The 26,933-nt window shown below is 44.4% G+C and overlaps 1 protein-coding gene across 1 annotated transcript in view; it reads left to right on the top strand.

Moving 5' to 3' along the window:
- WDR44 (WD repeat domain 44) overlaps nucleotides 1-26,933 on the top strand; it is a 1,972,396-nt gene that overhangs the window by 1,277,846 nt on the left and 667,617 nt on the right. The window contains 2 exon segments of the mRNA XM_044057470.1: nucleotides 12,412-12,436; nucleotides 18,377-18,418. Of these exon segments, the coding sequence (XP_043913405.1) occupies nucleotides 12,412-12,436; nucleotides 18,377-18,418 (67 nt within the window).

Genomic DNA, 26,933 nt, shown 5'->3' with positions numbered 1-26,933 from the left:
CTCCCTATGAGGATTCTGATGCAGAGGAGTCTTTGCCATCTGCTTCTCCTCCTGAGGATTATTCATTTGGGGAAACCTTGCATACTTTGAGGGAGCATTTTCACTGGGAGAGTCAATATTTCTCAGAATCAAAAAAGAGGCTCAGGGATTTCCTTCTCCCTCAGCACAGGCCTTTAGCCATTCTCCGTTTTAGACATTGTGGATGATGTGTTTTCGGAGTCAAGCTTGACCCCTGACTCCTTACCTCTGGCTTCCAGTAAGCCTGACAGATATTACAGGGTCCCTGACTCTCATAAATTTTTATTTAGAAACCCTGCTGCTGATCCTGAAACTATATCACAGGGTCCAAAGGGAGTTAAGGCCTCAACAGCAAAAAATCCTACCCCCTCTGACACAGATTCAAGGGCACTGGACAGATGGGGAATAAAGGTTTATACATCTGCAACCTTGGCAATCAGAGCCTTAAACTGTCAATTTCTTATGCTTAAGTATCAACAACATGTTATGGGATTGCTGAAACAGAAAATTATGTTGATTTCTGAATGTGCAGAAAATAAAGAATTGCAGGAATTATTGCATGCAGCTGAACAGGTTGGAAAGCATACTTTGCAATGTGGTTTTGACTCCTTAAAGGCCTCCTGCAGGGCCACAGTTACTGGATCTGTGATTAGGAGTCATGTCTGGCTAAAGGAACAAAATTTGCCTGATCATGTTAATGCTAAATTGCTAGATGCACCTTTATAGCATGATATTCTGTTTGGTATTAAGGCAGAAGAGGGTTTAAAGAAAATGGAAGACAAAGCTAAGTCTATGCAAACTGTTAAAGACTTCTTACAATTGCACCCACCAAGATTCAGTAGACACTAGCTTACAAAGAATTGGTCCTTTCCTGTGTCAGACAGAGCTCAAAGGGGAAAATTCAGACGCCCTAAGGGTTCCAGATACCAGGCGCAAGATTCATACAGGTCAAAGCAATGGGGCGCTTCTACCTCCAAATCTGGAGGAGATAAAGCGCAAACCTACAGAAAACAGTCCCAGTGACTTCCCTCTGCCTATACCAAGCACTTATCTTTTGGCAGCACCCTTAGGGGGAAAATTAGCACTTTTTGCTCAAAAATTGTCAGTTAATAACCCAGGACAAGTGGGTACTAAACATAGTATCACAGGGATACAGATTCCATTTCCACACTCTGCCAATGGCAAACAGTTGGCCAAATCTGCCCATAAATCAATGGGCAGAGGCGCAGAAACAGGTTACGTCCTTCATGGATATGGAGGCCATTCAGACAGTACCAGAACAGGAAAAAGGACAAGGTTTTTACTCAAGACTGTTCTTGGTACCCAGAAAGGACAAGGCCTGGCGGCCAATACTAGATTGATCAATTTTGAACACATACCTGGACATTCCAAAATTCAAAATGCTGACTTTGCAGCAGCTTCTGCCCATGCTGGGCAAGAATGCTTGGCTGGTGACTTTAGACCAAAAAGAGGCACATCTGCATGTGCCAGTAAGACAATCGTGCAGAAGATACCTCAGATTCAAGGCTGGCTTAATGCATTACCAATTATCTGCACTGCCCTTTGGCTTATCTACTGCGCACAGGGTCTTCACAAAGTGCCTGGCACTAGTAATTGCATTTTGCAGACAAAAAAGTATACAAATATATCCTTACTTGGACAACTGTCTCATTCAAGCAGAGAGCAAGGACATTTTTCTTCAATACCTGGCATTTGTGAAAAGGCTTCTAACATGCCTTAGGGTACACAATAAATGAAAAGAAATCACAACTGGTACCCTCTGAAAGGAGAACATTCCTGGGTGCATGCTTGAATACAACTTCCCAGATGGCTTACCTCACGCCAAACAAGCAAAGGCAACTGACTACTTACTTCAAACTGATGGCGACAAAAACCCAGTTATCTGCAAGACAAATTCTACAGGCTTTGGGCTTCATGTCATCCTGCATCCTACTGATTCCATATGCGAGACTGCATATGAGGAAATTTCAATGGTACCTAAAAAGTTTATGGAATCAACATTCTCAGAGTCTGGAAACGATGATTCCTTTCATACCCTGCCTACAACAGGAGTTTCTATGGTTGGCAAAGGCATGTCACCAAAACATTTGATGGGTTTTCACTCTACCCGCTGCCAGCCAAACCTTAACAACAGATGCATCAGATTATGCCTGGGGGGGCCCACATGGCAGGAAGATGCATTCAGGGCATATGGACCACAAAACAAATGCATCTACATATCAACCAGAAAGAGATGCTAGCTGTTCAAAATGCCCTAACAGCCTTCAAGGACTTACTTCATCCAGGACAACTACTGATAAAGACGGACAACACCACGGTCATGTGGTATATAAACAAGCAAGGGGGCACACACTCAAACCCCCTTTTCAGATTAGCCATGGCACTATGGGACGCAGCTTTGACCTACCAAATAAGCTCAATTCCTGCCAGGAAAGCATAATACTCTGGCAGACGATTTAAGCAGAAACCTTATGGACCCTCACGAGTGGAAACTAAATCCACAAGTCTTCAGCATGATGACAGAGAAATGGGGGAGCCCAGACATAGATTTATTTGCCTCTCCTCAAAATTATCAGTTGAAAAGATTCTGCACAAGGACTTATCACAGACAAGCATGGAAAGTGAATGCCCTATCCTTCAGTTGGAAAAACCTATCAGTTTGTGCCTTTCCTCCTCTGCCTCTTCTTCCCAAGGTCCTCCTAAAAGTCAGACAAGAGAAACCAAAGATGATACTAATTGCCCCGGACTGGCCCCGCCAATACTGGTACCTAGTCCTAAGGAACATATCTCAAAACTCAGCTTGGACCTTACATCAAAGACCTCAACTACTGTCCCAGCAAAATAATCAGATCCTGCACAATCAACTCCAGACACTGAACCTGGCAGCATGGCTGATCATTTAGTTATACAAACAACTCCACTCAGTAAAGCTGTGATGGATGTCATTTTAGAAGCCAGAAGGCCTAGTACTAGAAAATCTTATGCTGATAAATGGAAGAGATTCTGTGCTTGGAATCCAGCACAAGGAACTGATACAGCAGAACCAAATATACCTCCGATATTACAATACTTAACTGAGATGCTTGACAAAGGCCTATCTTTCTCTTCAGTTAAAATCCATGCCTCTGCCATTTCAGCTCATTACAATACAGAGCCACCAATCTTTTCTCATCCTTTACTAAAGCAGTATCTTAGGGGAGCCAAAAATTTAAGGCCTCTTAGAAGATCACCATTACCTGCATGGGACCTCAGTTATGTATTAGAAAAGCTTACCCTGCCTCCATTTGAACCAGCCGCTACCGCTGATATAAAGTTCTTATTATGGAAAACAGCTCTGCTACTAGCAATTACTTCAGCAAGAAGAGTTTCAGAGCTACAGGCCCTCATGGCTGTAGAGCCTTTTATCATATTTTACCCAGACAGGGTATCCTACATTTATGCCTAAGGTGGTTTCCAGTGTGGCTCTTAACCAAACAATTCATCTGCCAACCTTTTTTCCAAATCCACAGAACAAGGTGGAGAGAATTCTGCAATCTTTGGACGTGCACAGACAGCTAAGATTCTACTTGAGCAGAACTAAAGCTCTAAGAAAAACTAAGCAATTACTAGTGACATATGCTGCAGGATGAGATGGAAAGCCTATTTCAAAGCAGACAGTTTCAAAGTGGATAAGCCACTGCACCTGTTTCTGCTACTTGCACCATGGTAAACCTGTGCCCAAGGGCATTAGGTCTCATTCCACCAGAGCTGCAGCTACTTCAGCAGCCTTTCTCAGAGGAGTACCAACCAAAGACATGCTAGAGGCTGCTACTTGGAGTTCTGTTCACACCTTTACAAAGCATTATCATTTGCCTCTCTACCCTAAGTCCAGGGCAGGCTTTGCCACTGCAGTTCTGCAGGGCCTTATAGCCGCACCTAATGCTGTTTAGCTCCAGTCTCCCAACCATAGCTTTGGGATTCTACCCAAATGTAATGACTGCAACAGTGAAACACGAAGAACATAGTACAGTTGTGTACACTTACCATAAATGTAGATGTTCGAGTGTATTCACTGTTGCAGTCCAGGTTACCCGCCTGCTATCCCCCAGTCATTCTGAAGTTTATCTTTCCTTCTCTATCTTCTACAACCTATGTGGTGTATTTGCTTTTAGATGAAGGTAAAGTTTGTATTGATGCATGTGTGTATATGTATATGTATATGTATATATATATATATATATATATATATATATATATATTTTTTTTTTGCTACCTTTTTGGGGGCACCTAACATCTGGGGCAAGAAAAACTAAAGAAAATGGCTTCGGCTGCATGTTTTATACGCCTGACGACCTGACGTCATGGAAGAGGAGACAGCAACTGACGCAGGAACCAAGACTTTGGAATTCAGGCCGACTGAAGGTAACCTGCCAGCAGATTACCCAAATGTAATTACTGTAACAGTGAATACACTCTAACATCTACATTTATGATGTGTACACAGCTGTACTTTTCATAAACAGCCTTCTTTGCTAGTATGATGGCATATCTGCTGCAGCTACCCAGTCCAGGGTCCATACTTTCATTTCACATTACAAATTGGACATATACAGTGCAGGTCAGTAGTAGTTTAGCAGTCCTCCAGAATATCCTTCCATAAGATCACCCAAATAGTAAAATATCTGAGGACTCTGTCCCATACATTGAGGAATGGACAGAAAAGGCTACATCAGATATGAAAGATGTTCTTCATTCCACATTGCTGCAGTCCTAACTATTGGGTAGTCCGCTGTCCAGTCGGCCCGAATACCAAAGTATATGGCTGGCGTCGGTCCTGGTCACGGGCAGACTGGTCCGGCAGGCGCCAGGACTAATGACCGCGCAATGCGCATGACCACGCATACGTTCCAGTTGCATGGTCGATGCAAGCAATTTTGCAGGTTGGCGTTCGCGTTGAAGTCAAAGTTCTGAAAGTTTCAGAGAGATCAAAGTTGGCTAAGTACCCGTTAGACCAGCTTTGGAATATTTTGTTTTTCTTGCCTCAGTATTTAACAAAAAGAAAAAAAAGTGAATAACTGTATTTCTTGTGGGACAGATGGGAAACAGATACCTCATAGGATTATTGTGCCTTTGTTGTTAAGGGGGCGTTTGTGACGTTGTTGGATGATGCAGATTTAAGATAAGATTTAAGAGAAGGTGGAGAAGGTTAGAGTGTACCAGGTTAGTGTTTTGGAAGGGAGCGTTGGCATTATAAAATGCCCGGCGGGCTTCCGGCGCCCGCTTCAAGGAACAGCAAAGCCTAGGGCAGCAATGGAAGAAGTGATGGCGCCTGGGAGGTTCTTTGGAAAAGACAGTGAGGAGGAGGTTCTGCCGGAGGTTTCTCTTTGGAGTCTCAGGAAGAGACTTTTGTATAGTCTCTCAGGAAGTAGAGCAGGCTCTCTAAGGGGGCTTCTCAGGGGAAGCTTCTCCTCTCTCTTCTAAGGTGGTTAGAGCCTCCCTCTGTTTTCAAGGCTTCTTTGAGAGGCAGGCCTCTAGCTTCAGGCAGGCCTAGTGCTTCAGGTTCTTCAGGGTTGCTCCCCTGAAACATATGCTTAAAATGGCAGAGGATTATGAGTTACTATGATTAGATGGTTCTATGCCCCAGAGGTCTGAGAGGCCTGGGGATAGAGTTTTGAGAGACAGGGAGGCAGGAGGAGGTTGAACTTGATGTTGAGGATGCAGAGCACTTCCTCTCGATTCGATAGAGGTATCCTCCTTATTCGATTCTTCAGCCTCTTTTTCTCCTTCAGCTTTTCCTTTCAACTCTTTTTTCATTTTTAGAAGAATTTTTCCATGGAAGGTCAAGATTTCTCTGATTCAGAGAGATCTCTGAATTTTAAAGTTTTTACCCCTTCTAGTTTTTGGCCTTTAGCTCGTAGGCGTTGTCTGAATGTGGTGTTTTGCAGAGGCTTCCCTTCCTGATGTTTGATTCTCTGCATCACAATTTAAGAACTCGCGCACCAAGGGTGGCTCGTGCTCCTATAGGGTGCCTAGAGATTATAGAGTCCTAGAGAGTGAAGGGAAACTGTCCTGGGCCTGCTCAGGGGTGCAAGGTGTGAAGTTCAGAAATGTGGTCCTCATCCTGTAAAATTAGAGGGCTTTGGATAGATGGGAAAGAAAGTGTACTTTTCTTCTACTTTAGCCATGAGGGCATTGAATTGTCAGTTTCACATGTTAAAATATCAGATTTAGGCATCTCACAATTGAAATCTAAGGTGGATCAGCATCTGAGTGTAATGTGTGTAAAGAGTTGCAGGATTTAGTTCGAAGTTGCAGGATTTAAACCATTAAGTGGGTTGGTGTGGTTTGCAGGCAGTCGGTGGTGTTGTCTGCTGTGCAGTTCTGTTCTTCGGTGGCACGAGGTGTGAGAGTTAGACGATCTGACTGCAGCTGAAGAAGTTAGGATTGATTGTTAGATGTAACTTTTAGGATAAGTTTGTTTCCTTTTCCTTACAGTTTGTAAAGAAAATGGAGGACAGCCTAAGGCAGAAGAAATGGAAAAGAAGGCTAAGGACAGGACTACCCCAGAAGTTAGTTTGCAACCCTCTACCAGTAAGTGCAGACTATCCTGCCTACTTTTCCAGTCTAGGGGTAGGTCTAGGGAGGTGGGGCAGAACTCAAGGTTCTTTTAGGCCTAGGGGAGGTCAAGGTTCTTTTTAGGCACTTCTGAGGGGTCAGTCCTGCTCAGTCTTTCGTAAGCAGACCCAGTCAGTCCTTTGGCAAGGCAGACCCAATCTCCTGCCTGGCAGCTGCTCTGGATTCTCTGTCCCTCAGCACAAGGGATTAAAGGGATCAGCAAGAAAAAGAATGGGGATCTCGGATATTATTCACTTTATTTGGGGTTTATTTCCATACCTTGGCTCCCTTTCAAAGGCATGCCAGACATTCCTCCTCTACAAAGAACAGAGGCTCACAAGCAAATTTCTGTTGCTCCAAATAGGAGACATTCACTCTGTTCCTGTGTAGCAAAAAGGGCAGTCAGTTCCTGTGCCAATTCTGTTCCTAGGATGGGAAGGGGAACGTAAGCTATTACTATTCAATCTATGTTCATCTGAGACCAACAATGGGAAGTTAATCTGTTCTCAACTATCTTCTGGTCTTTAAGTTCAAGATCACTGGATGAAGACTTTTTTACCTCTGCTGGGCAAACCTCTGCGCTCCTATTGGCTAGATCTCAAGGCTTAGTTCTCTGTTCTATAAAAGGAGTTGCTTGATCAGTTAAATTATTATTTTGGCTTATCCACTCGTGAAATTCTCTGCAAAGAAAATTGGCTTATCCTGGCTCATCTTAGGCTTAACAATAAGGTTCTATGCCCAAGAAAACACTTCAGCTTTTTGCTGATTCAAATCTATCCCTTAATGAAGTACTTCCCTTCAACATTCAATAACTGTTATAGCAGTGCTAAGATGCCTTGAAATATGTTCAGCTTATAACAGATCTAAATTAATTATTCTGTGAGGGTGTATCTGGGCAGCCAGAGTACCTAAAAACCCTCTGGAAACAAACTTGTGTGATTTAGCTACAAAATTCAGATAATAGCAAGTCCCGGACTGAAAAAGAGTTGGTTATTCAAGCTTTATTCTCTTCAGTCCCAAAACAGAAGAGACTGCATTCTTCAACTTGGGTTCTTAGAAGTCCCAATGGACTCATCTTTCTGGGGAAACATACTTAGGAAACCTGCTTATCTATCGCTCTATGGATACAGACTAAAGAAATTTTGTGGTGGGTCTGCAAGGATTTGGACACAGTTATTCAAGAACAGTAGTGCATTCTAAGGAATTTGGCAAACTGTCCAGGCTCAGATGTGTCACCAAAACATCTAACCAACTAATGGATACACATGATTGCGAGGGAGATCTGCGCTCCAGCATCTGGATAATTGCTTGGGAGAGATTCTAGCTGGAGCATGGCATGGAGACAAGACATTTGCCAGACTTCAGCAGTGTGTTTTAATACAAACAAAGAACACAACTTACTAGGTCAGCATCCAACAAACAAGCTCAACACAACCTTACTGCAGGGGCAGATTCATGTGATTCAACATTGCTGTCTTCATTCAGCTTGCAACAAACAAATCTGGGCAGGCAACTGTTATGTGCGGAGCTCAGCTCAAATGCAATTAACAGAGAACCAGCTTGCAGGGCACATGTCACTTCAGGGCAATTGTTTTGGCAGCTTGTGTACAACTCCATGGGGATGGTGTTCAATGGATCATGGGCTTCTCCCCAGGAGACAGGATCTTCAGTTATTTCAAAATTGGAAGTCAAACCGGGGAACTCAAGACATAGATCTGTGCTTCTTCTCCACTAAACCTTCATGTACTTTTTGCAACTTTCCTCTTTCAATCAACACAGGAAAATGTCAGAAGGATGCTTTTTTCCCTCCATGGAAAAATCATCATGTGTCTTCTTTTCCACAGGTAAATTCTGTCCCAAAGGTTCAAGGGTCGGTCCTTCAAGACAAGCCTTGGATCACTTCTATTCATCGCCTTAGAGTGCCTAGTCTTAGCCTCCATGACGTTCACAGCCTTGGTAGGACAGCTCCATTTATTCTACTCTGAATTCTGGCAGTTTCTTGTGCCTCTCTTCTGTATTAGAATGTGAGGAGCTCAAGCTTCACTCTAGTACAAGGACAGTCTCTGTTTTAAAAGATGAAGCAGCTCAATTTCATCAATCAGCAGACCCTAATGTGATTATGGAAGATTTTTTCTGTTACAAAAAATATCTGGTTGAAGAATTGGAGAAGAGATTTTTATTTTTGGAGCCTAGCATTCATTGGACATTCATTTTTCCTAATTTGAGTGGTGTTTCAATAGCTTGTTGAGTTTTGGGCAAAAGGTTTGTTACCCTCTCTTTGATTATAAAACCCCCTTGCAATTGTCACTCACTTGCTGGAGAACATACCATCCCATTGCATTTTCTTACTCTGTATAATGAGCCTCTTTTTCACTTGGAGTTGTAGACTCTGTGTCCTTACTCCTTTTTTTGACAACAATTTCTGTGTTGGACAAACTTAGGTTACTGCCTTTTTAAGCCTTTTGACTAAGAATGGCTTAGGGATCTTGTGTCTTGTTTTCTGCCTTTTCCTTGCATTATTCTGAGTAGTTGGGGTAAACTGGCTATTTTGAGCCTTTTGATTTTAGCCTTGCATATTTCTATATCCACTTATGCACCCTTCCTACTAAGGCAAGCTCTGCTATGCAGGTTAAGCAAAGTGTTATTTTTTTGATTTGCCCTCATCAGTTATCCATCTCAAATATTTGAGATTTCTTTACTTTAGAGTACTTGCACAAGTTCCTAGTATCTTTTTGATTTGGGATCATTTATTGGCAGGACTATTGCATAGGAGTTTCCTTCTAAGTTTTGTAGGTCTTTAGCTTTACTGTTAAAAGTCCAAGCCTTCTACTAAGGTAACTATTTCTTTTTGCATTTTCCCCTTTTTGCATTTTTTTGGAAGGCTCATTAGGGGAGACATCCTCATGATTTCTAAACATTCCCAGGGGGCTACCTTCTTCAACAGCATTTAAGTTTGGGTTTTCTAAGGATATTTTGGAGGCAGCTACTTGGGATTCAGATGCATATTACTCTTTGCCAGCCATCTTCCTCTCTGCTCTAAGATTAGGGCTGGTTTTTGGGACTGCTTTTTCTGCACTCACCATCACGCTAGATCTGTGCTGCCTGTTTCCGTCCATCCTCAGCTATCCCCCTACGCCACCCCCCTCCCTTTTGTCTTATAGTTTATCACATTGTCATATCTGGATGACTGTAGGTGACCTAGCCTCGGTTACTTGAGTTTGATTTTCTTTATAAACTGGCAATGCTTAAGTCAGATGTTTTTTCCCTATTACCTTCTTTATATTCCATTTTATTTTCTTCTGGTGGGCAGATGAGAGCTGAGAAAGCTTGATGTTCTTCGTGTTTCACTGTTGCAGTCATCACCAAGGTAGAGACAACACCTATTGGGTTATCCCTGCCAGGGTAGCCCTCGGCCAGCCCAAATACCAGAGACATAGTATTTCTGCATCAGTTCCTGTCGTTTGAGGACTGACGTCAGGTCGTCAGTAGTATAGAGTAAGGCAGCCGACGCCATTACCTTAGTCTTTCTTGCCGTGGAGCCCAAAGCAGAAGCAGTTCGCACGAGTGCCGGTCGGCAGCTACCTGAGTTTTCGTCTACCGAATTGAAGTTGAAGTCTTCTAAAGCTAAGTACCCCGTTGAGGATCCTTTTTTTTTGCACTAACTGATGTCAGAAAAAGTTAATAATTGTCTCGCCTGTGGAAAGCAAATACTACACTGAGACTTCCACTCTTACTGCATCACTTGTTTAGGCCTAGACCATGACGTCCCCTGTTGTTGCTTCTGTGCTTTGTTCAATGCCAGAACTATCCATCGTCGAGCCCTTATTGTAGCCATATATTTATGCTTACAGTCTTCGAATTCCAGTATGGCTTTGGTAAGCCATCCGACAGCAGATCTTCCGAAAAAACGTTAAGATAAAGACAGACAGCACAGGTCCAAACCTACTGACGATGCTTCCGTTAAGCTAATCATCAGTTCACCAGTACTTAGTGAGGCGCTTTCGCAGTCCCTGATGCCCATTTCTTTTGATTCGCAGGCCGCTGCCGAGACCCTTTTGGAGTAGGTTGCAAAATTCTTCTTCGACTAAGGATCCTGGTGTTGTCTCTACCTTGGATGGGTCTGGAGCTGCTGAACAGGCACCGGCTTCCGAGGAAGTCCTTCACACTACCGAATCTTGACACAACTCTTCTTCGACTAAGGATCCTGGAGTTGTCTCTACCTTGGATGGGTTTGGAGCTGCTGAGCAGGCACTGGCTTCTGAGGAAGTCCTTCGCACTACTGAATCTTGACACAAACTGACACCTTCTTTCACAACTACCATTCTTTCAAAAATAACCAAGTTTCTTAGGCCCAGGGTATGAACCACACTGAAGAAACAGACCCACTCTCAGGTGCCTGCTACCTTGCCTCAGTCTCAAATGCTTAAAATGGTGGAAGACCTTATCGTGCTGATCAGGGGAAGCCAAGCTACCCCCTCCAAAAGGAAAAGAGATCTGTCCCCTGTAGTTTTGTCTGAACAAGAGTCAGATGAATCTGATGCATCTGAATATGAAGACATGCAACCCCTCTCCACTTATGAGGATTCTGATGCAGAGGATTCCATTCCTTCAGCCTCTCCCCCAGAGGATTTTTCCTTTGGGGAAACCCTACATAATTTAAGTGAGCATTTCCAATGGGAGAGTTAGGACTACCCTCAGTCTAAAAAGAGACTAAGGGAATTCCTAGATCTTCCACAACACAGACCCTTGCCCCCCCTCCCCCCCAGTCCTGGATGTTGTGGAGGATGTTTTCCTCAAATCCACCTTGATTCCTGACACCCTTCCTCCAGCTCCCAGAAAACCAGACAGGTACTACAGAGTCCCTTATTCACACAAATATCTTTTTAAAAATACTACAGCTGACCCTGAGGTCATTTCCCAAGGGCCAAAAGGGATTAAAGCAACCTCTGCTAAGAATCCCACCTCCTCAGACAGGGATTCCCGAGCACTGGACAGATGGGGTAAAAAAGTATACACCTCAGCAACTCTTACTATCAGGGCACTAAATTGTGAGTTCCATATGCTGACATTTCAGCAACCTACCTTGGAACCCTTTAAACAAAAAAGTCTTCATTTCCTGCTTGGGCAAAATCTAAAGATTTACAAGAGTTAATGCATTCTGCAAGTCAAGTAACTCAGCACACCTTGCACTGTGGATGTTCTTCATCTCACATTGCTGCAGTCATAACTTATGGGTAGTCTGCTGTCCTCGGTCAGCCCGAATACCAAAGTATTAGGCTGACGTCGGTCATGGGCGCTCAGATCTGACGTCAGAGCGTCAAGGTATTAAAGCGCATGACCGACGTCATTTCCTCAGTCTTTTTTGCCGCATGGTCCGAAGCAGAAGCAGCGTTTGCAAGTGCCGTTCGGCGTTCTGAAATTTTCGTATTCTGAGTTTCAGACCGAAACCAAGTTGGGCTAAGTACCCCGTTGGGGAATATTTTTGTTTTTTCTTGCCTCAGTTACTTCCGGATGTCAGAAAAAGTGAATAATTGTATTTCTTGAGGGAAACCGATACCGCATAGGGATTACCACTCTCTTTGTATTCCTTGCTTGGGACCTGAGCACGACGTAGTAGGGTGTCGCTTTTGTGCTAGATTTAATAAGCGCACCATTAAGCGTAGGTTAGATTGTGCTAGGCTTGTCTTTGGTAAGCGGTGTAATTACAATATGCCGTCAGATCCTCCGACGCCCGCTTCCGTGAAGAAGCGCAAAGTTAAATCTTTACAGTCCAAGCAGGATGACTCGTCCGTTCCGGACGACGGTTCTTTAGACATTACGGTGGATTCGGTTGATCCGGCCGAAGTTTCAACGGAGTCTCAGGGGGAGACGTTGGTTTTGCAAGATGTGGCCTCTCTGGAGTCAGGGCAGGCTGAGGGGGCCTCTCAGGTTACTGTTCTCCCTTCCTTGCCTAAGGTGGTTAGGCCTTCTCCTTCTGTCTCTAAGGTACCTTCCAAAGGCAGGCCTGGTTTGCCTACCACAGGTGTCAGTCCTAGTTCTGCAGGTTCTGTGCCTAAGAAACACATGCTTAAAATGGCAGAAGATTTAATTACTTTAATCAGGGGTTCTATGCCCCCTCCTGATAAGAGGCCTAGGGTGGAGCCAGAAATGGAAAGTTTGGAGCAGGCTTCAGATTACTCAGAGTCTTCGGCTGAAGACATTCAGGATTTTCCTCCTTATTCTGATTCAGACGCAGAGGATTCCACTCCTTCTGCTTCTCCTCCAGAGGATTTTTCTTTTCAGAAACCCTGCATTCCATGAGGGAGCATTTTAAATGGGAAGGTCAGGATTTCTCAGATTCCAGGAAGAGGCTTAGGGAATTTTGTTTTACCACAGCATAGGCCCTTGGCTATACCTCCTGTTTTGGATGTTGTTCAAGACGTTTTCTCTGAGGCTTCCCTTAATCCAGATTCTTTGCCTCCTGCCAGTTAAGCCAGATAGGTATTACAGAGTGCCTGAGGCTCATAAATATCTGTACAAGAGCCCTAGGGCCGACCCAGAAACTATTAGCCAGGGACCTAAGGGGGTCAAGGCTTCTATTGTGAAGAATCCAGTTCCTTTGGATAAGGATGCTAGAGCTTTGGAAAGGTGGGGTAAGAAAGTGTATACTTCTTCCACTTTAGCAATGAGGGCTTTGAATTGCCAGTTTCATATGTTGAAGTACCAGAATTTTCTCCTTACTCAGTTAAAATCTAAAGTGGATGCTTTGGCAGAGGGCATAGAGTGTAAGGAATTACAGGATTTGGTACATGCCTCTGATCAGGTGGGTAAGCATGCTTTGCAGTGTGGTTTTGATGCTTTGCAGGCTTCTTCCAGGGTGGCTGCCACTGGTTCAGTTATTCGCAGGCACGCCTGGCTTAGGGATCAGAATTTGTCAGAGCATGTTAAAGCTAGGATTTTAGATGCTCCTTTGCAGTCTGAAGTTTTGTTTGGTTCTCCTGTGGAGTCTGTCTTGAAAAAAATGGAAGACAAGGCTAAGTCTATGCAGACTGTTAAAGATTTTTTGCAGGTGCAGCCCCCTAAGTTTAGCAGGAACTGGCCTGCTAAGGGTTGGACTTACCCTTCTTCTGATTCACAGTCTAGGGTTAGATCTAGGCGTGGTAGGGGCAGAGCTCAGAGTTCTTTCAGGCCTAGGCCGTGGAGTTCACCAGCACAATCTACAGGTGAGGGCAGGGGCCAGTCCTTTCGTAAACAGGCCCAATGACCTGCATCTCCAGCTGCCAGATCCTTCCGGTCTGGCAGCTCCTTTGGGAGGAAAGTTGGCACTCTTCAAGCAAAATTGGTTTCTAGTCACCCAGGACAAATGGGTGTTGGACATTATAGACCGAGGCTACAAGTTTTATTTCCACACATTGCCTCCTTTCAAAGGCATGCCAGACGTTCCTCCTCAGCAAAGGGTAGAGGCTCACAAACAGATTTCTTTGCTTCTTCAAATGGGGGCTATACAGGAGGTCCCTCAGTCAGAAGTGGGCCTCGGATTTTACTCTCACCTATTTCTTGTACCAAAGAAAGGAAACACTTGGAGGCCAATCTTGGATTTATCTATCCTCAACACATATCTGGACATTCCAAAATTCAAAATGTTGACGTTGCAACAACTTCTGCCTCTGTTGGGCAAAGATCACTGGATGGTAACTCTGGATCTCAAAGAGGCTTATCTTCATGTTCCTATCAGGCTCAGTTGCAGGAGATTCCTGCGTTTTCGGGCTGGGACTTTACATTATCAGTTCTCTGCATTGCCCTTTGGCTTATCTACTGCGCCCAGGGTATTCACAAAAGTTCTGGCTCCAGTGATAGCCTTCTTCAGGTTAAGAGGAATACAAATTTATCCTTATTTGGACGATTGCCTGATTCTTGCTCAAGACAAGCACGAGCTTCTTCACCATCTACAGTATGTTATGACAGTGTTAAGGTGCCTAGGGTATTCTGTGAACGAAACAAAGTCCAGTCTAGTACCCTCTCAGGAAATGTGCTTTCTGGGTGTGAGACTGAATACAGCTTCCCAGATGGCTTTTTTGACCCCGGACAAGCAAAAGAATCTTACAATTTACTTCCATCAGTTGTCTCTACAGTCCAGGCTGACTGCAAGGACAGTCCTTCAAGCCTTGGGGTTCATGGCATCTTGTATTCTGGTGCTTCCCAATGCCAAACTGCATATGAGGAAGCTACAATGGTATCTCAAAAATGTATGGACACAACACTGCCAAGATCTGGACACTGTCATTCAAATAATACCTTGCATTCAAAAGGAATTTTTGTGGTGGGCTCAGGAATGTCACCTAAACAAGGGACTCTCTGTGACCCAACCAGAGGCGAGTCAGATTTTAACGACGGATGCCTCGGACAAGGCTTGGGGAGCACACCTCAATGGAAAATGGGTGCAAGACACGTGGCCTGCCAGACTTCAACATTTACATATCGACTTGAAGGAAATGTTAGCAGTCCAGTTTGCATTGATGGCTTTCAAGGATTTACTTCTCCCAGGGCAGGTGTTGATTCAAACAGACAGCACAACTGTCATGTGGTACATCAACAAGCAAGGGGGAACCCATTCGTACCCTCTTTGCAGGCAAGCTATGATTCTGTGGGAGACTGCTCTCAGTTTGCAACTCACTCTTCAAGCAAGGTTTCTGCCAGGAGCACAGAACTCCTTAGCAGATGTTTTGAGCAGATGGATAGTGGATCCCCACGAGTGGAAATTGGATCCTCATGTATTTCGACAGTTGACAATGATATGGGGGACTCCAGACATAGATCTGTTCGCTTCTCCACTAAATTTCCAGTTGCCAAAGTTTTGCACAAAGATGTTTCATCCCACAGCTTGGAAAGTGGATGCTCTATCATTCAGTTGGAGCAATCTTCACGTTTATGCCTTTCCGCCTCTGCCTCTTCTTCCAAAGGTTCTCTTGAAGGTCAGACAAGACAAGCCCTCCATGATTCTAATAGCTCCAGACTGGCCTCGACAGCACTGGTACCCTCTGCTGAGGAGTTTAGTATGGGAACCTCCTTATCCTTTGCCTTTGATTCCACACCTTTTGACTCAGGAGGGCAATCATTTCCTCAATGTCAGGATTCAGTCCCTGCATCTAACAGCCTGGCATATTCTGTTCTAGAACCTGGAGGGTGCAGCTTCCTCAACAAGTTTTGAATGTTATTTTGGAGGCCAGGAGGCCTAGTACAAGGAAAGTTTATGCTGATAAATGGAGGAGATTTTTATTTGGAGCAAAGCAAAGAGCTTTGATGTTTCCAGGCCTGATTTGAGTGTTTCTCTTCAATATCTTACAGAATTATTGGACAAGGGTTTGTCTTTCTCCTCTATAAAAGTTCATGCTGCAGCCATTTCTGCTCACTATGACTGTGACCCACCATTATTCTCTCATCCTTTGTTTAAGCAGTTCCTTAGAGGGGCAAAGAACGTAAGACCCCCGCGTAGAGCTCCTACTCCTGCTTGGGATCTCAATTTTGTGTTGGAAAAACTTACTTTACCTCCTTTTGAACCTGCAGCTACGGCTGAGTTAAAGTTTTTGTCTTGGAAGACTGCTTTTTTGTTGGCCATTACGTCTGCTAGAAGGGTTTCTGAATTGCAGGCTCTAATGGCAGTTGAACCCTTCCTAATTTTTCATAAGGACAGGGTATATCTGCGTACTAACCCTACTTTTATGCCTGAAGTGGTTTCAAATGTGGCCTTGAACCAATCTATTCATTTGCCTACTTTTTATGCAGATCCCCAAAATAAAGGGGAAAAAATTTTGCACACTTTGGATATTCACAGGCAGTTGCATTATTATTTGAGCAAGACTGAAGGGTTCAGACAGTCTCAGCAGTTGTTAGTTTCTTTTGCTTTGGGTTCTCAGGGGAAACCTGTTTCAAAACAAACTATTTCTAAGTGGATTGGTCTTTGTATTGCTTTTTGTTATTCTCATCATGGTAAGGAGATTCCAGCTGGAATCGGGCCTCACTCCACTAGGGCTACTGCCACTTCTACTGCTTTTTAAGGGGGGTAGCTACTAAAGATATTTTGGAAGCAGCTACTTGGAGTTCAGTGCACACTTTTTCTAAACATTACCATCTTCCTCTTTATTCCAAATCTAGGGCTGGATTTGCCACTGCAATCTTACAGGGCATTTTGGCAGCCCCCAATGCTTTATGATTTTGCCAGCCTCCCTTTACCTCTGCTTTGGGATTCTACCCATAAGTTATGACTGCAGCAATGTGAGATGAAGAACATAGTACAGTTTTGTACCTACCATAAATGTAGATGTTCGAAGATCCACATTGCTGCAGTCCAATTTACCCTCCCTCCTTCCCCTCTGTAGTTTGGAGTGGTGGCATGATTTGGGTTGTAGCTGTTTTTTGTACATGGTTTTAGGGAGTTATTCTATTTTTGGCTGTGGCCTTTATTTTTAGGGCCTTCTGACATCTGGGGCAAGAAAAGACTGAGGAAATGACGTTGGTCATGCGCTTTAATACCTTGACGCTCTGACGTCAGATCTGAGCGCCCATGACCGACGTCAGCCTAATACTTTGGTATTCGGGCCGACCGAGGACAGCGGACTACCCATAAGTTATGACTGCAGCAATGTGGATCTTCGAACATCTACATTTATGGTAAGTACAAAACTGTACTTTTTGACACCCTAGATGCTTCTTGCAGGGCAGCAGTCACTGGATCTGTCATTAGAAGGCATGCATGGCTTAAGGAACAGCCCCTGCCAGACCATGTCTAATCTAGATTGTTGGATCCCCCCTTGCACAAAGATAAATTAATTGTCACTAAGGCAGAAGAGGTCTTATAAAAGATGGAAGAAAAAGCAAAATCTATGCAAACAGTTAAGGATTTCTTTCAGGTCCAGCTCCCTAGGTTCAGCAGGCATTGTCCCTCCAAACACTGGTCCTTTCCTGCTCCCAGTAAACCAGCCCGTCCTAAGCCCCGTGGAAACAGACCCCCCCCCCCCAGAGAGCAGCCACAGGGAATGCAGAGCTCTAAGCAGTGGACTACCTCCACTTCAAAACCAAGGAGTTCTAAGCCACCCCCTTATGGTAAGAGCTCACGATAACTCACCTCCTCCACCCCTTCCCTCTGCCCACCTTCACTTACCCCCTAGGAGGAAAACTGTCCTTTCAATCTAGCACCTGGGTCACCATTACCAAGGACCACTGGGTTCTGAGCATTGTGTCTCAGGGATACAAATTTTCCTTCCGCACCCTTCCAACCCCAAAAGGGTTCCCAGATCTACCTCCAAATCAGTTGTCAAAAACAAATCCTTTCCCTGCTCTCTATGAGGGCAGTAGAGCACGTTCCTGCAGAACAGATAGGCCAAGGTTTCTACTCCAGACTATTTCTTGTACCCAGAAAAGGGGGAACTTGGCGCCCCATCCTCGATCTATCCATTCTAAAAACCTTTCTGGTGATCTCAAAATGCTCATCCTCCAGCAACTGCTACCCATGCTCTCCAAGAATGCTTGACTAGCCCCGCCCTAGATCTAAAAGAGGCCTACCTTCACATTCCTGTCGGGGAATCGTGCAGGAAATAACTCCGCTTCAGGGCAGGATCTCAACACTTTCTGTTCTTTGTGCTTCCCTTTGGCTTATCTTCTGCTTCCAGAGTTTTCACAAAATGTCTGGCTCTGGCCATTGCCTTTTGCAGACAACAAAAAGAAATCCAAGCAGGTGCCTACCCAAATTCTGAACACAGCATCCCAGATGGCATACCTTACACCAGAGAAACAAATTTTCCTGACAACCTACTTCTTTCAGCTAGCCACCAGGCCCCAGCTAACTGCAAGGGAGATCCTGCAAGCTCTGGGGTTCACTGCATCTTGCATACTACTCATTCCATATGCCAGAGTGCATATGAGGAAACTTCACTGGTACCTAAACAGCCTTTGGTGTCAACAGTCTCAAGACCTGGAAACTCTTCTACCTATGATTCCTTGCCTCAGAAAAGATTTTCTTTGGTGGGCAACAGCATGCTCCCTCAACAAGGGACTGTCTTTCTCCCCACCTCCTGCCACCCAGACCCTCACTACAGACGCATCAGAATATGCTTGGGTGCACACCTGGACAGCAGGTGCATACAAGGCCAATGGAGCCCACAGCAAATCCCTCTGCACATCATTCAAAAAGATGATTGCTGTGCAGCACGCCTTGGTAGCTTTCAAGTCCCTTCTCTCTCCAGGGGCTTTCCTGATCAAAACAGACAACACCACTGTGATGTGTTACATCAATCAGGGAGGGACTCGCTCCTACCCTCTATGAAGACTGGCCATGACCCTTTGGCACACAGCCTCTGCCATGCAATTACACCTGTTAACACAATTCCTGCCAGGCTCTCTCAACTCTCTGGCAGACCAATTAATCAGAAATCTCAACAGAAGTACCTTCAACCTAATAACTCAGAAATGGAGAACCCTGAAGGTCAACCTCTTTGCCTCCCACACCAACCATCAGCTCAGCAAATTCTGCACTAGGGAGCATCGCTGCATGGATTGGAAAGTGAATGCCTGTCCTTCCCCTGGGTCAGTCTATCGGTCCGCGCCTTTCCTTCCCTTCCTCTCATCCACAGGGTACTGCTCAAAATAAGGGAGGAAAAACCAAGGACCATGCTTATAGCTCCAGACTGGCCTCAGCAACACTGATGCCCCTTGCTGAGCAGCCTGTCCTTACTACCTCCATGGCATCTTCCTCAGATTCCAAACCTCCTGACCCAGAGGGAAGGGGAATTCATGCATCCTCAATTGCAGACAGTCAGTTTGGCAGCTTGGCTTATTCCCTAACCCTGAACCAATCTGCCAACCTCATTAAACAGGTTCTGGATGTTATCCGTGAGGCCAGACGCCCTAGTACCAGAAAGTCTTATGCTGATCAATGGAAAAGGTTCTGCACCTGGATCCAGGCTAAGGGAGCTAGTATGGCACAGCCCTCCCTCCCTCTCATCCTGGAACACCTAACTGACTTACTACACAGTGGCCTCTCCTTCTCCTCCATAAAAATTCATGCCTCTGCTATTTCTGCTCATTTTTACACTGAGCAGCCCTTTTTCTCACACCCTTTGGTCAAACAGTTCCTAAGAGGGGCTAGCAACTTGAGGCCACCCAGAAGGGCACCAACACCAGCTTGGGACCTTTTTTGTATTGGAAAAGTTCACCCTGCCCCATTTCAAATCAGCTTCCTCTGCTGAGTTAAAATTTCTCTCCTGGAAGACATCATTCCTTCTGGCCATCACTTCAGGCAGAAGAGTCTCTGAGCTGCAAGCACTCATGGCTGTGGAACCCTTCATCATCTTCCATGCAGACAGGGTATCCCTCAGAACTAACCCATCCTTCATGCCCAAGGTGGTCTGCAGTGTGACTCTCAACAAATCCATTCATTTGCCCACCTTTTTTCCTAATCCTCAGAACAAGGAGGAAAAGATTTTTCACTCTCTAGATGTGCACAGACAGCTCAGATTCTATCTAGACAGGACTAAATCCTTCAGAAAGTCTGATAAATTGCTGATTATACAGGAGGCAGAATGCAAAACTATCTCCAAGCAAGCCATTTCCAAATGGGTAGCGCACTACGTCCATTTCTGCTACAAACAGCATGAAACGCCCCCCCCCCCCCAAGAGGGTCAGGACACACTCCACCACAGCAGCCTCCACCTCTGCAGCTTTCTTCAGAGGAGTCCCCACCAGGGACATCCTGGTGGCTGCCACCAGGACATCTGTTCACACTTTTACCAAACATTGCTACCTGCCTCTCTTCTGCAAATCCAGGGCAGGGTTTGCCTCTGCAGTTTTGTAGAGCATCCTAGTCAGCCCCAAGTTTCCATGACTGCATCCACCCATTTCCTCAGCTTTGGGAATCAGCCCAAATCTGATGACTGCAACAATGAAACACAAAGAACGTAATACAGTTGTGTACACAGTAAATGTAGATGTTCGAGTGTATTCACTGTTGCAGTCCTGGTTTCCCTCCCTCCATCCCCTTTCTTCTCTTTCTCCTTTTTATTACCATTTTTCCTTATTGTTCTCCTTTCCTTACAAGGGACATATTGGTATTTATTTTCCACTGGTGGGGTTCTTCCACCAGAGCCTGGCCTCCTACTTGGGGGTCCTAACAGGTTAGGGCAAGAAAAACTGAGGTAATGGTGTCGGCTGCCTTACTTTATACCACTGACAACCTGACAACAGTCCTCAAGCAACAGCAAATGATGCAGAAATACTAAGTCTCTGGTATCCGGGCCAGCCGAGGGCTACCCTGGCAGGGATAACCCAAATGTGATGGCTGCAACAGTGAATACGCTCGAACATCTACATTTATGGTAAGTGTACACAGCTGTACTTTCCTTACACAGAGATTGAGTAAGGGGAGGAGAGTGAGCACTGGATCCAAAGCTTAGAAGGGGCCAAAGATGAATCCGAGGTTGAATATGTGACCCATACATTGAAGAAGGACAGAAATATACGACATGGATCTTATCCGTATGGTGAGTACTTCATTTTCTTATTCTTTCACAAGTTCCAGAGCAGGCTTTGTGAGGACCATTCTTCAGGTGTTTTTGGATTATCCTTCCTCCTCCTAGGTAGGGTAAGTTTTGGGACACTATCCATATGCCATTGAGGCAGTATGAGTGAAGAATATAGTACAGTTGCAAGGTCTGCTTATCTGTAACAGTAATTCAAATTTCACACTGCTTCAGCGACACCATCCACCCTCCATCCCCCTTATTTCATATGTATGTATATATATATCGATTGTATCCTAACGTGTTGTCTTTGGCTATTTGTATTGATGTGTTTTGGTTGCAAATTGTTTGGTTTCAGGCCATTCTTGTTTCTGGTACTTCTTGGTACTTCCTACTTGGCACTAAAAGCTTAAACAACTAATTTCTTGTGCCAGGGATTAGACTTTTCATGCTAGGAAGCGCTAAGCCAATCCCCTATCACAGGGAGTCAGAAAAGGAATTCTGAGCTCTGGAAACTTGCCAGTGTTTTGTGCAGGCTCACAACTCATATGCCACTGAGGCAGTGTGAAATTTGAACATCTACTGTTAATAGGTAAGTAGGACTTATGCAGCTGCATTTTTCTGCATCTGTATTTCTATCATTTCTGTGTCTGCACAGTTTTAGAATTTGTACACTATGTCTAATACTTTTTTTCTTTAGTTGCTTGCCTTTGTCTCCTTGGGGAATAGGTTCTACCTTTCCCATGGTTTTAGATTTCTAGGAGAGTAGGGTTTACCTGGTAACAGATTTTATTTCTGAACTCATTTGCCTGAGATTTGTGATGGTATTATCTGCCTTTTTTTCAAGTAAATGGAAGTTGATTGCAGAGTCTTCTCTCATGGCAGCTTGAGAGAAAAAATGGCCACCAGTGGGATTATGTTGGCTGTAAGGGAGATGGAGTCTGTGACTGAATGAACGGTCTAGTGCATGGAAACACTTTTTTGCTTATAACTGGCAATCTTATGGGTCAGGGTTCCATGCCCATTTCAATTGCACACAAATAGATACATGAGTACATATACGTTTTTAAATATTGTGTGAGTATATGTATTACGTGTGTATGTGTCTATATACACATACATTGATAGCTATAATGATTGATTGATTGATACTGGACAACTGAATTTTGTTGACTCTGTAGATGGCTGACATCTGTTTAGCCAATAAAATTTGGGCTACTAAACAGATTGTTGACAAGTGTGCTAGATCATAAAATCCTTGAGGTAAAGAAATATATACTTTCCCCTGACAGTATTCAATCGCTGAGTTAGTATCTGTAATTAGCAGGGTATGTGGGAGTACAAGAGGCTTTGCCCCACCAGAAAAAAGGTTTTATTGTATTTTTAATGTTGTTGCTTGGCACATGAGTACTAGCATGTCTTGTTTGCACAGTCAGCGTTTTCTGGTCAACTTTTGACTGCCAGTGTTTGGGTGTTTCAGTAATGTTCATCACACCTACATATACGAGGAGGTGCTGAAATGTTGTAAACCTGACCAACTTTCTAAATTCTGAGTGTTATTTTGCTTCTGTAGCTGAAAAGAGGGTTATGTCATCTTGTAAAGTGTCAGTTTGCAGAATCATAATGCTATGTCTTGACATTGTTTCGGATCATTGATTTAACCATGTCAACAAAAAGTGTGGAATTTTTAAGTGTGGAACTCTGAGCTGTCATGAAGTTCTTATTCCTGCAGAAGAAAACTCCAAAGGAAATCCATGAATGTATGATGCAAACATTAAGTGACAAGTGCCCTTCTTACTCAACCTTGAAGAAGTCGTGCAAACTTTCACTGTGGAGATTTTTGAAACTGAAGATGCAGCAAGGTCTGGGAGGCATCAAATGGTGTCAACTCCTGAAATTCATGACCATGTGCATGACCTGATTTTGGCAGATCGGTGAATATCGGACAAAATTGCTGAGACACTACAGGTATCCAGGGAATGTGTTGGGTTTTATAATCCATGAACAGCTGGGTATGCAGAAGCTTTCAGCCAAGTGGGTGCCCAAATGTTTGAATGCCGATGAGAAAAGACATCGAGTGGACACTTCCAAGTTGATTTTGTGGCATTTTCGTCCAGCTGGTGCCAACCTTTTGGAACGACTAGTTACTGTTGATGAAACATGGTTATTCCACTAAGATCCTCAGACAAAACAAACAGTCCATGCAGTGGCAGCACTCAGGTTCACCAAGAGCAAATAAGTTCAAGACCCAAAAGTCAGTGGGGGAAGGGTCATTGTCACGGTGTTTTGGGATCAGGAAGATGTAATGACTGACTGTCTTCCAAGGGGACAAAGAATTAAGGTAGAATACTACTGTAATTTACTGTATCGGTTGAAGGAAGCATTGAAAGAAAAAAGGGGAGGGAAGATGTTCATCATGTTTCACTGTTACAGTCATGACTGTAGGGTTCTCCCCTGCCGGCAGGCAGCCCTCGGTCGGCCAGAATCCCAAAGTCTGGGTCCGGCGTCGGCTGTTCAACCACACTCCCTGATGTCAGAGCGCCAGGAGTATAAAGCTGACAGCTGACGCCATCTTCTCCAGTCTTTCTTGCCGTGTGGTGATAGCAGTTCGCAAGTGCCGGTCGGTTGACTCCTGACAAATTTTTCTATTTACTTTGGTCTGAAGACTTTCTTCTCCACACAAAGCTAAGTACCCCGTTGGGGAAACTTTTTTCTTGCTCCACTCCGATGTCAGAAAAAGTTAATAATTGTATTTCATGTGGGACGCAAATACCTCATAAGGATTTTCATTCTTACTGCATTCCTTGCTTAGGCCCTGACCACGATGTAGCTAGTTGTCGGTTTTGTGCTAGATTCAATCAACGTACAATTAAGCGAAGGTACGATTTTGCTTTTCATTACTTTGGTAGGCGCTTTAACTACAAAATGTCAACAGATACAATTCTGGCTACCGGAGTTCACAAACGTCGCAAGGATAAAGACAGGCCTCCGAGGTCCAAATCTGATGATAGCGTACATGCGGAGCCAGCTTCAGGTTCGGCCGTCATCAGTGAGGCGCTTTTGCAGCCCCTGTCGTCGGCCATTTCAGAATCGATGGCCGAAACGGACTCTCATGAGGAGCCAACCAGGCCTTTAAATATCTCTGTTGCAGGACCTTCGGACAGTACTCCTTCGGATGGGTCCGGAGCCGCTGTGCAGGTATCTGCTTCCGAAGGGGTTTTCAGGCCTACTCAGCTTCTAGTAAAGGCAAAGACTCCTTCTAAATCAAAGACTTCAACACAGGCCTCTTCTGAACCAGCTCCCAAGTCACAGAAACAGTTACTCAAGATGGCAGAGGATTTACTTACTATGATTAGGGGTTCTCATCCCCCTCCAGACAAAAGGCCAAGGCAGGATGTTTATTATGATTCCTCTGATCAGGCTTCTGTTTCCTCAGTTTCTTCTTCTGATCAGGATTATTCTTTCCCTCCTTATGAGGATTCTGATGCAGAAGAATCCATTCCTTCAGCTTCTCCTCCTGAGGATTTCTCTTTTGGGGAAACTTTGCATGAAATGAGGGAACATTTCCACTGGGGGGGGACAGGAGTATTCGGAATCCAAGAAAAGACTGAGGGATTTTCTTCTTCTTCCCCAACATAGACCCCTGGCTATTCCTCCTGTTTTGGATATTGTGGATGATGCCTTTTCGGAGGCTAACTTAACCCCTGTCTCTTTTCCTCCTGCTCCTGTTAAGCCTGATAGATATTACAGGGTTCCTGATTCCCATCAGTTTTTATACAAGAACCCTACTGCTGACCTTGAAACCATTTCTCAGGGTCCTAAGGGAGTTATGGCAGCTTCTGCTAAAAATCCCATTCCTACTGAAAAGGATTCTCGAGCCTTGGAAAGATGGGGGAAAAAAGGTGTACACTTCTGCTACTTTGTCCATTAGGGCTTTAAACTGTCAGTTTTATATGCTTAAATATCAGCAATTTCTCTTGTCTGTCTTAAAACAAAAATTTACTTCCATTTCTGCCTGTGCAGATGATAAGGAATTACATGACTTGCTGCATGCCACTGAACAGGTTGGGAAGCATGGTTTACACTGCGGATTTGATGCCTTAGAGGCTTCTTGTAGGGCTGCGGCCTCTGGCACAGTCATTAGAAGACATGCATGGCTAAAGGAACAAAATTTACCTGAACAAGTAAAGGCTAAATTATTGGATGCTCCTGTTTAGCATAATGTTTTGTTTGGATCTAAAGCTGAAGAGGTGATTAAAAAGATGGAGGATAAGGCGAAATCCATGCAAACAGTTAAAGATTTCTTACAAGTACAGCCTCCTAGATTTAGCACGAATTGGCCTTCAAAAAACTGGTCCTTTCCCTCTTCAGACAGGCCTCAGAGGGGTAGATATAGATGCTCCAGAGGGAGGCCTCAAACACAAGCTGCTTATAGACCAAGACAGTGGACTGCTTCTACCCCTAGGGGAGGAGAGGACAGGTCACAATCTCAAAGGAAACCAACTCAATGACTCCCTCTGTTGGGCTACAGGAATGTCTTGCCTGGAAGCCCCTCTTGGGGGAAAACTCTCTCTCTTTTATCAAAATTGGACTCAAATAACCCAAGACAAATGGGTTTTGGATGTGATTTTAAGAGGTTACAAATTCCATTTTCATACCTTGCCAAGGCCAAGCGGATGGCCAGACCTTCCAAAACATCAATGGACGGAGGCCTTAAACCAGGTGTAAGCTCTTTTGGCTATGAATGCCATAGAACTGGTTCCTCTTTCATAGATGGGAAAAGGGTTTTACTCAAGGCTCTTTCTAGTCTCAAGGAAACAAAACTCATGGAGACCCATTCTGGATCTGTCGGTCTTGAACACCTTTCTAGAGATTCCAAAATTCAAGATGCTAACTCTACAGCAACTCCTTCCAATGCTGTCCAAAGATGCATGGATGGTAACTTTGGATTTAAAGGAGGCATATTTACACATTCCCATCAGGCAGGATTGCAGGAAATACCTCAGGTTCAAGGCCGGATCAAGGCGCTTTCAATTCTCTGCGCTGCCCTTTGGATTGTCTACGGTGCCCAGGGTCTTCACCAAATGCCTGGCTCCAGTAGTAGCTTACTGCAGACTCAAGGGAATTCAAATTTACCCTTATCTGGACGTTTGTCTAATTCAGGCAGACAGCAATGATGTCTTACTCCGGCATCTAGAATTTGTACAGAACCTCCTCAAGTTCCTGGGATTCTCTGTAAACATAAAAAAGTCAAATTTGACACCATCTCAACAGATAACTTTTCTGGGTGCACTTCTAAACACTACAACCCAGATGGCATTTCTGACATCAGAAAAACAATTACAGCTGGCTTCAAATTTTAAAACCTTGGCAACTCTAACCCAACTATCTGCAAGGAAATTCCTGCAGGCTTTGGGTTACATGGCCTCCTGCATCCTTCTCATACCATATGCAAGACTATACATGAGGAAAATACAGTGGTACTTAAAAAGTGTATGGTGTCAGCATTGCCACAGTTTGGACATACTGATCCCCGTCCTTCCTTGCCTTCAAAAGGAATTTCTTTGGTGGTCCAGGGCATGTGCTCTAAACAAAGGGAAAACCTTCCGTCTGCCTCCTGCCACTCAGATTCTAACCACGGACGCCTCGGATTATGCTTGGGGAGCCCATTTTCAGGGCAATTGTCTGCAGGGCCTTTGGACAAAGGATCAGAAGCACCTGCATATCAACTTAAAGGAAATGTTAGCCGTTCAGAAAGCTCTATTGGCCTTCAGGAATCTCATACAACCAGGACAACTACTAATACGGACG

Source organism: Protopterus annectens, chromosome 15.part0 (assembly GCF_019279795.1).
Source record: "Protopterus annectens isolate FY-2018-M chromosome 15.part0, PAN1.0, whole genome shotgun sequence".
Classification (NCBI taxonomy): Eukaryota; Metazoa; Chordata; order Ceratodontiformes; family Protopteridae; genus Protopterus; species Protopterus annectens.
The sequence above is the reverse complement of the archived record's forward strand: the minus strand, read 5'-3'. Positions and strand labels throughout refer to the sequence as shown.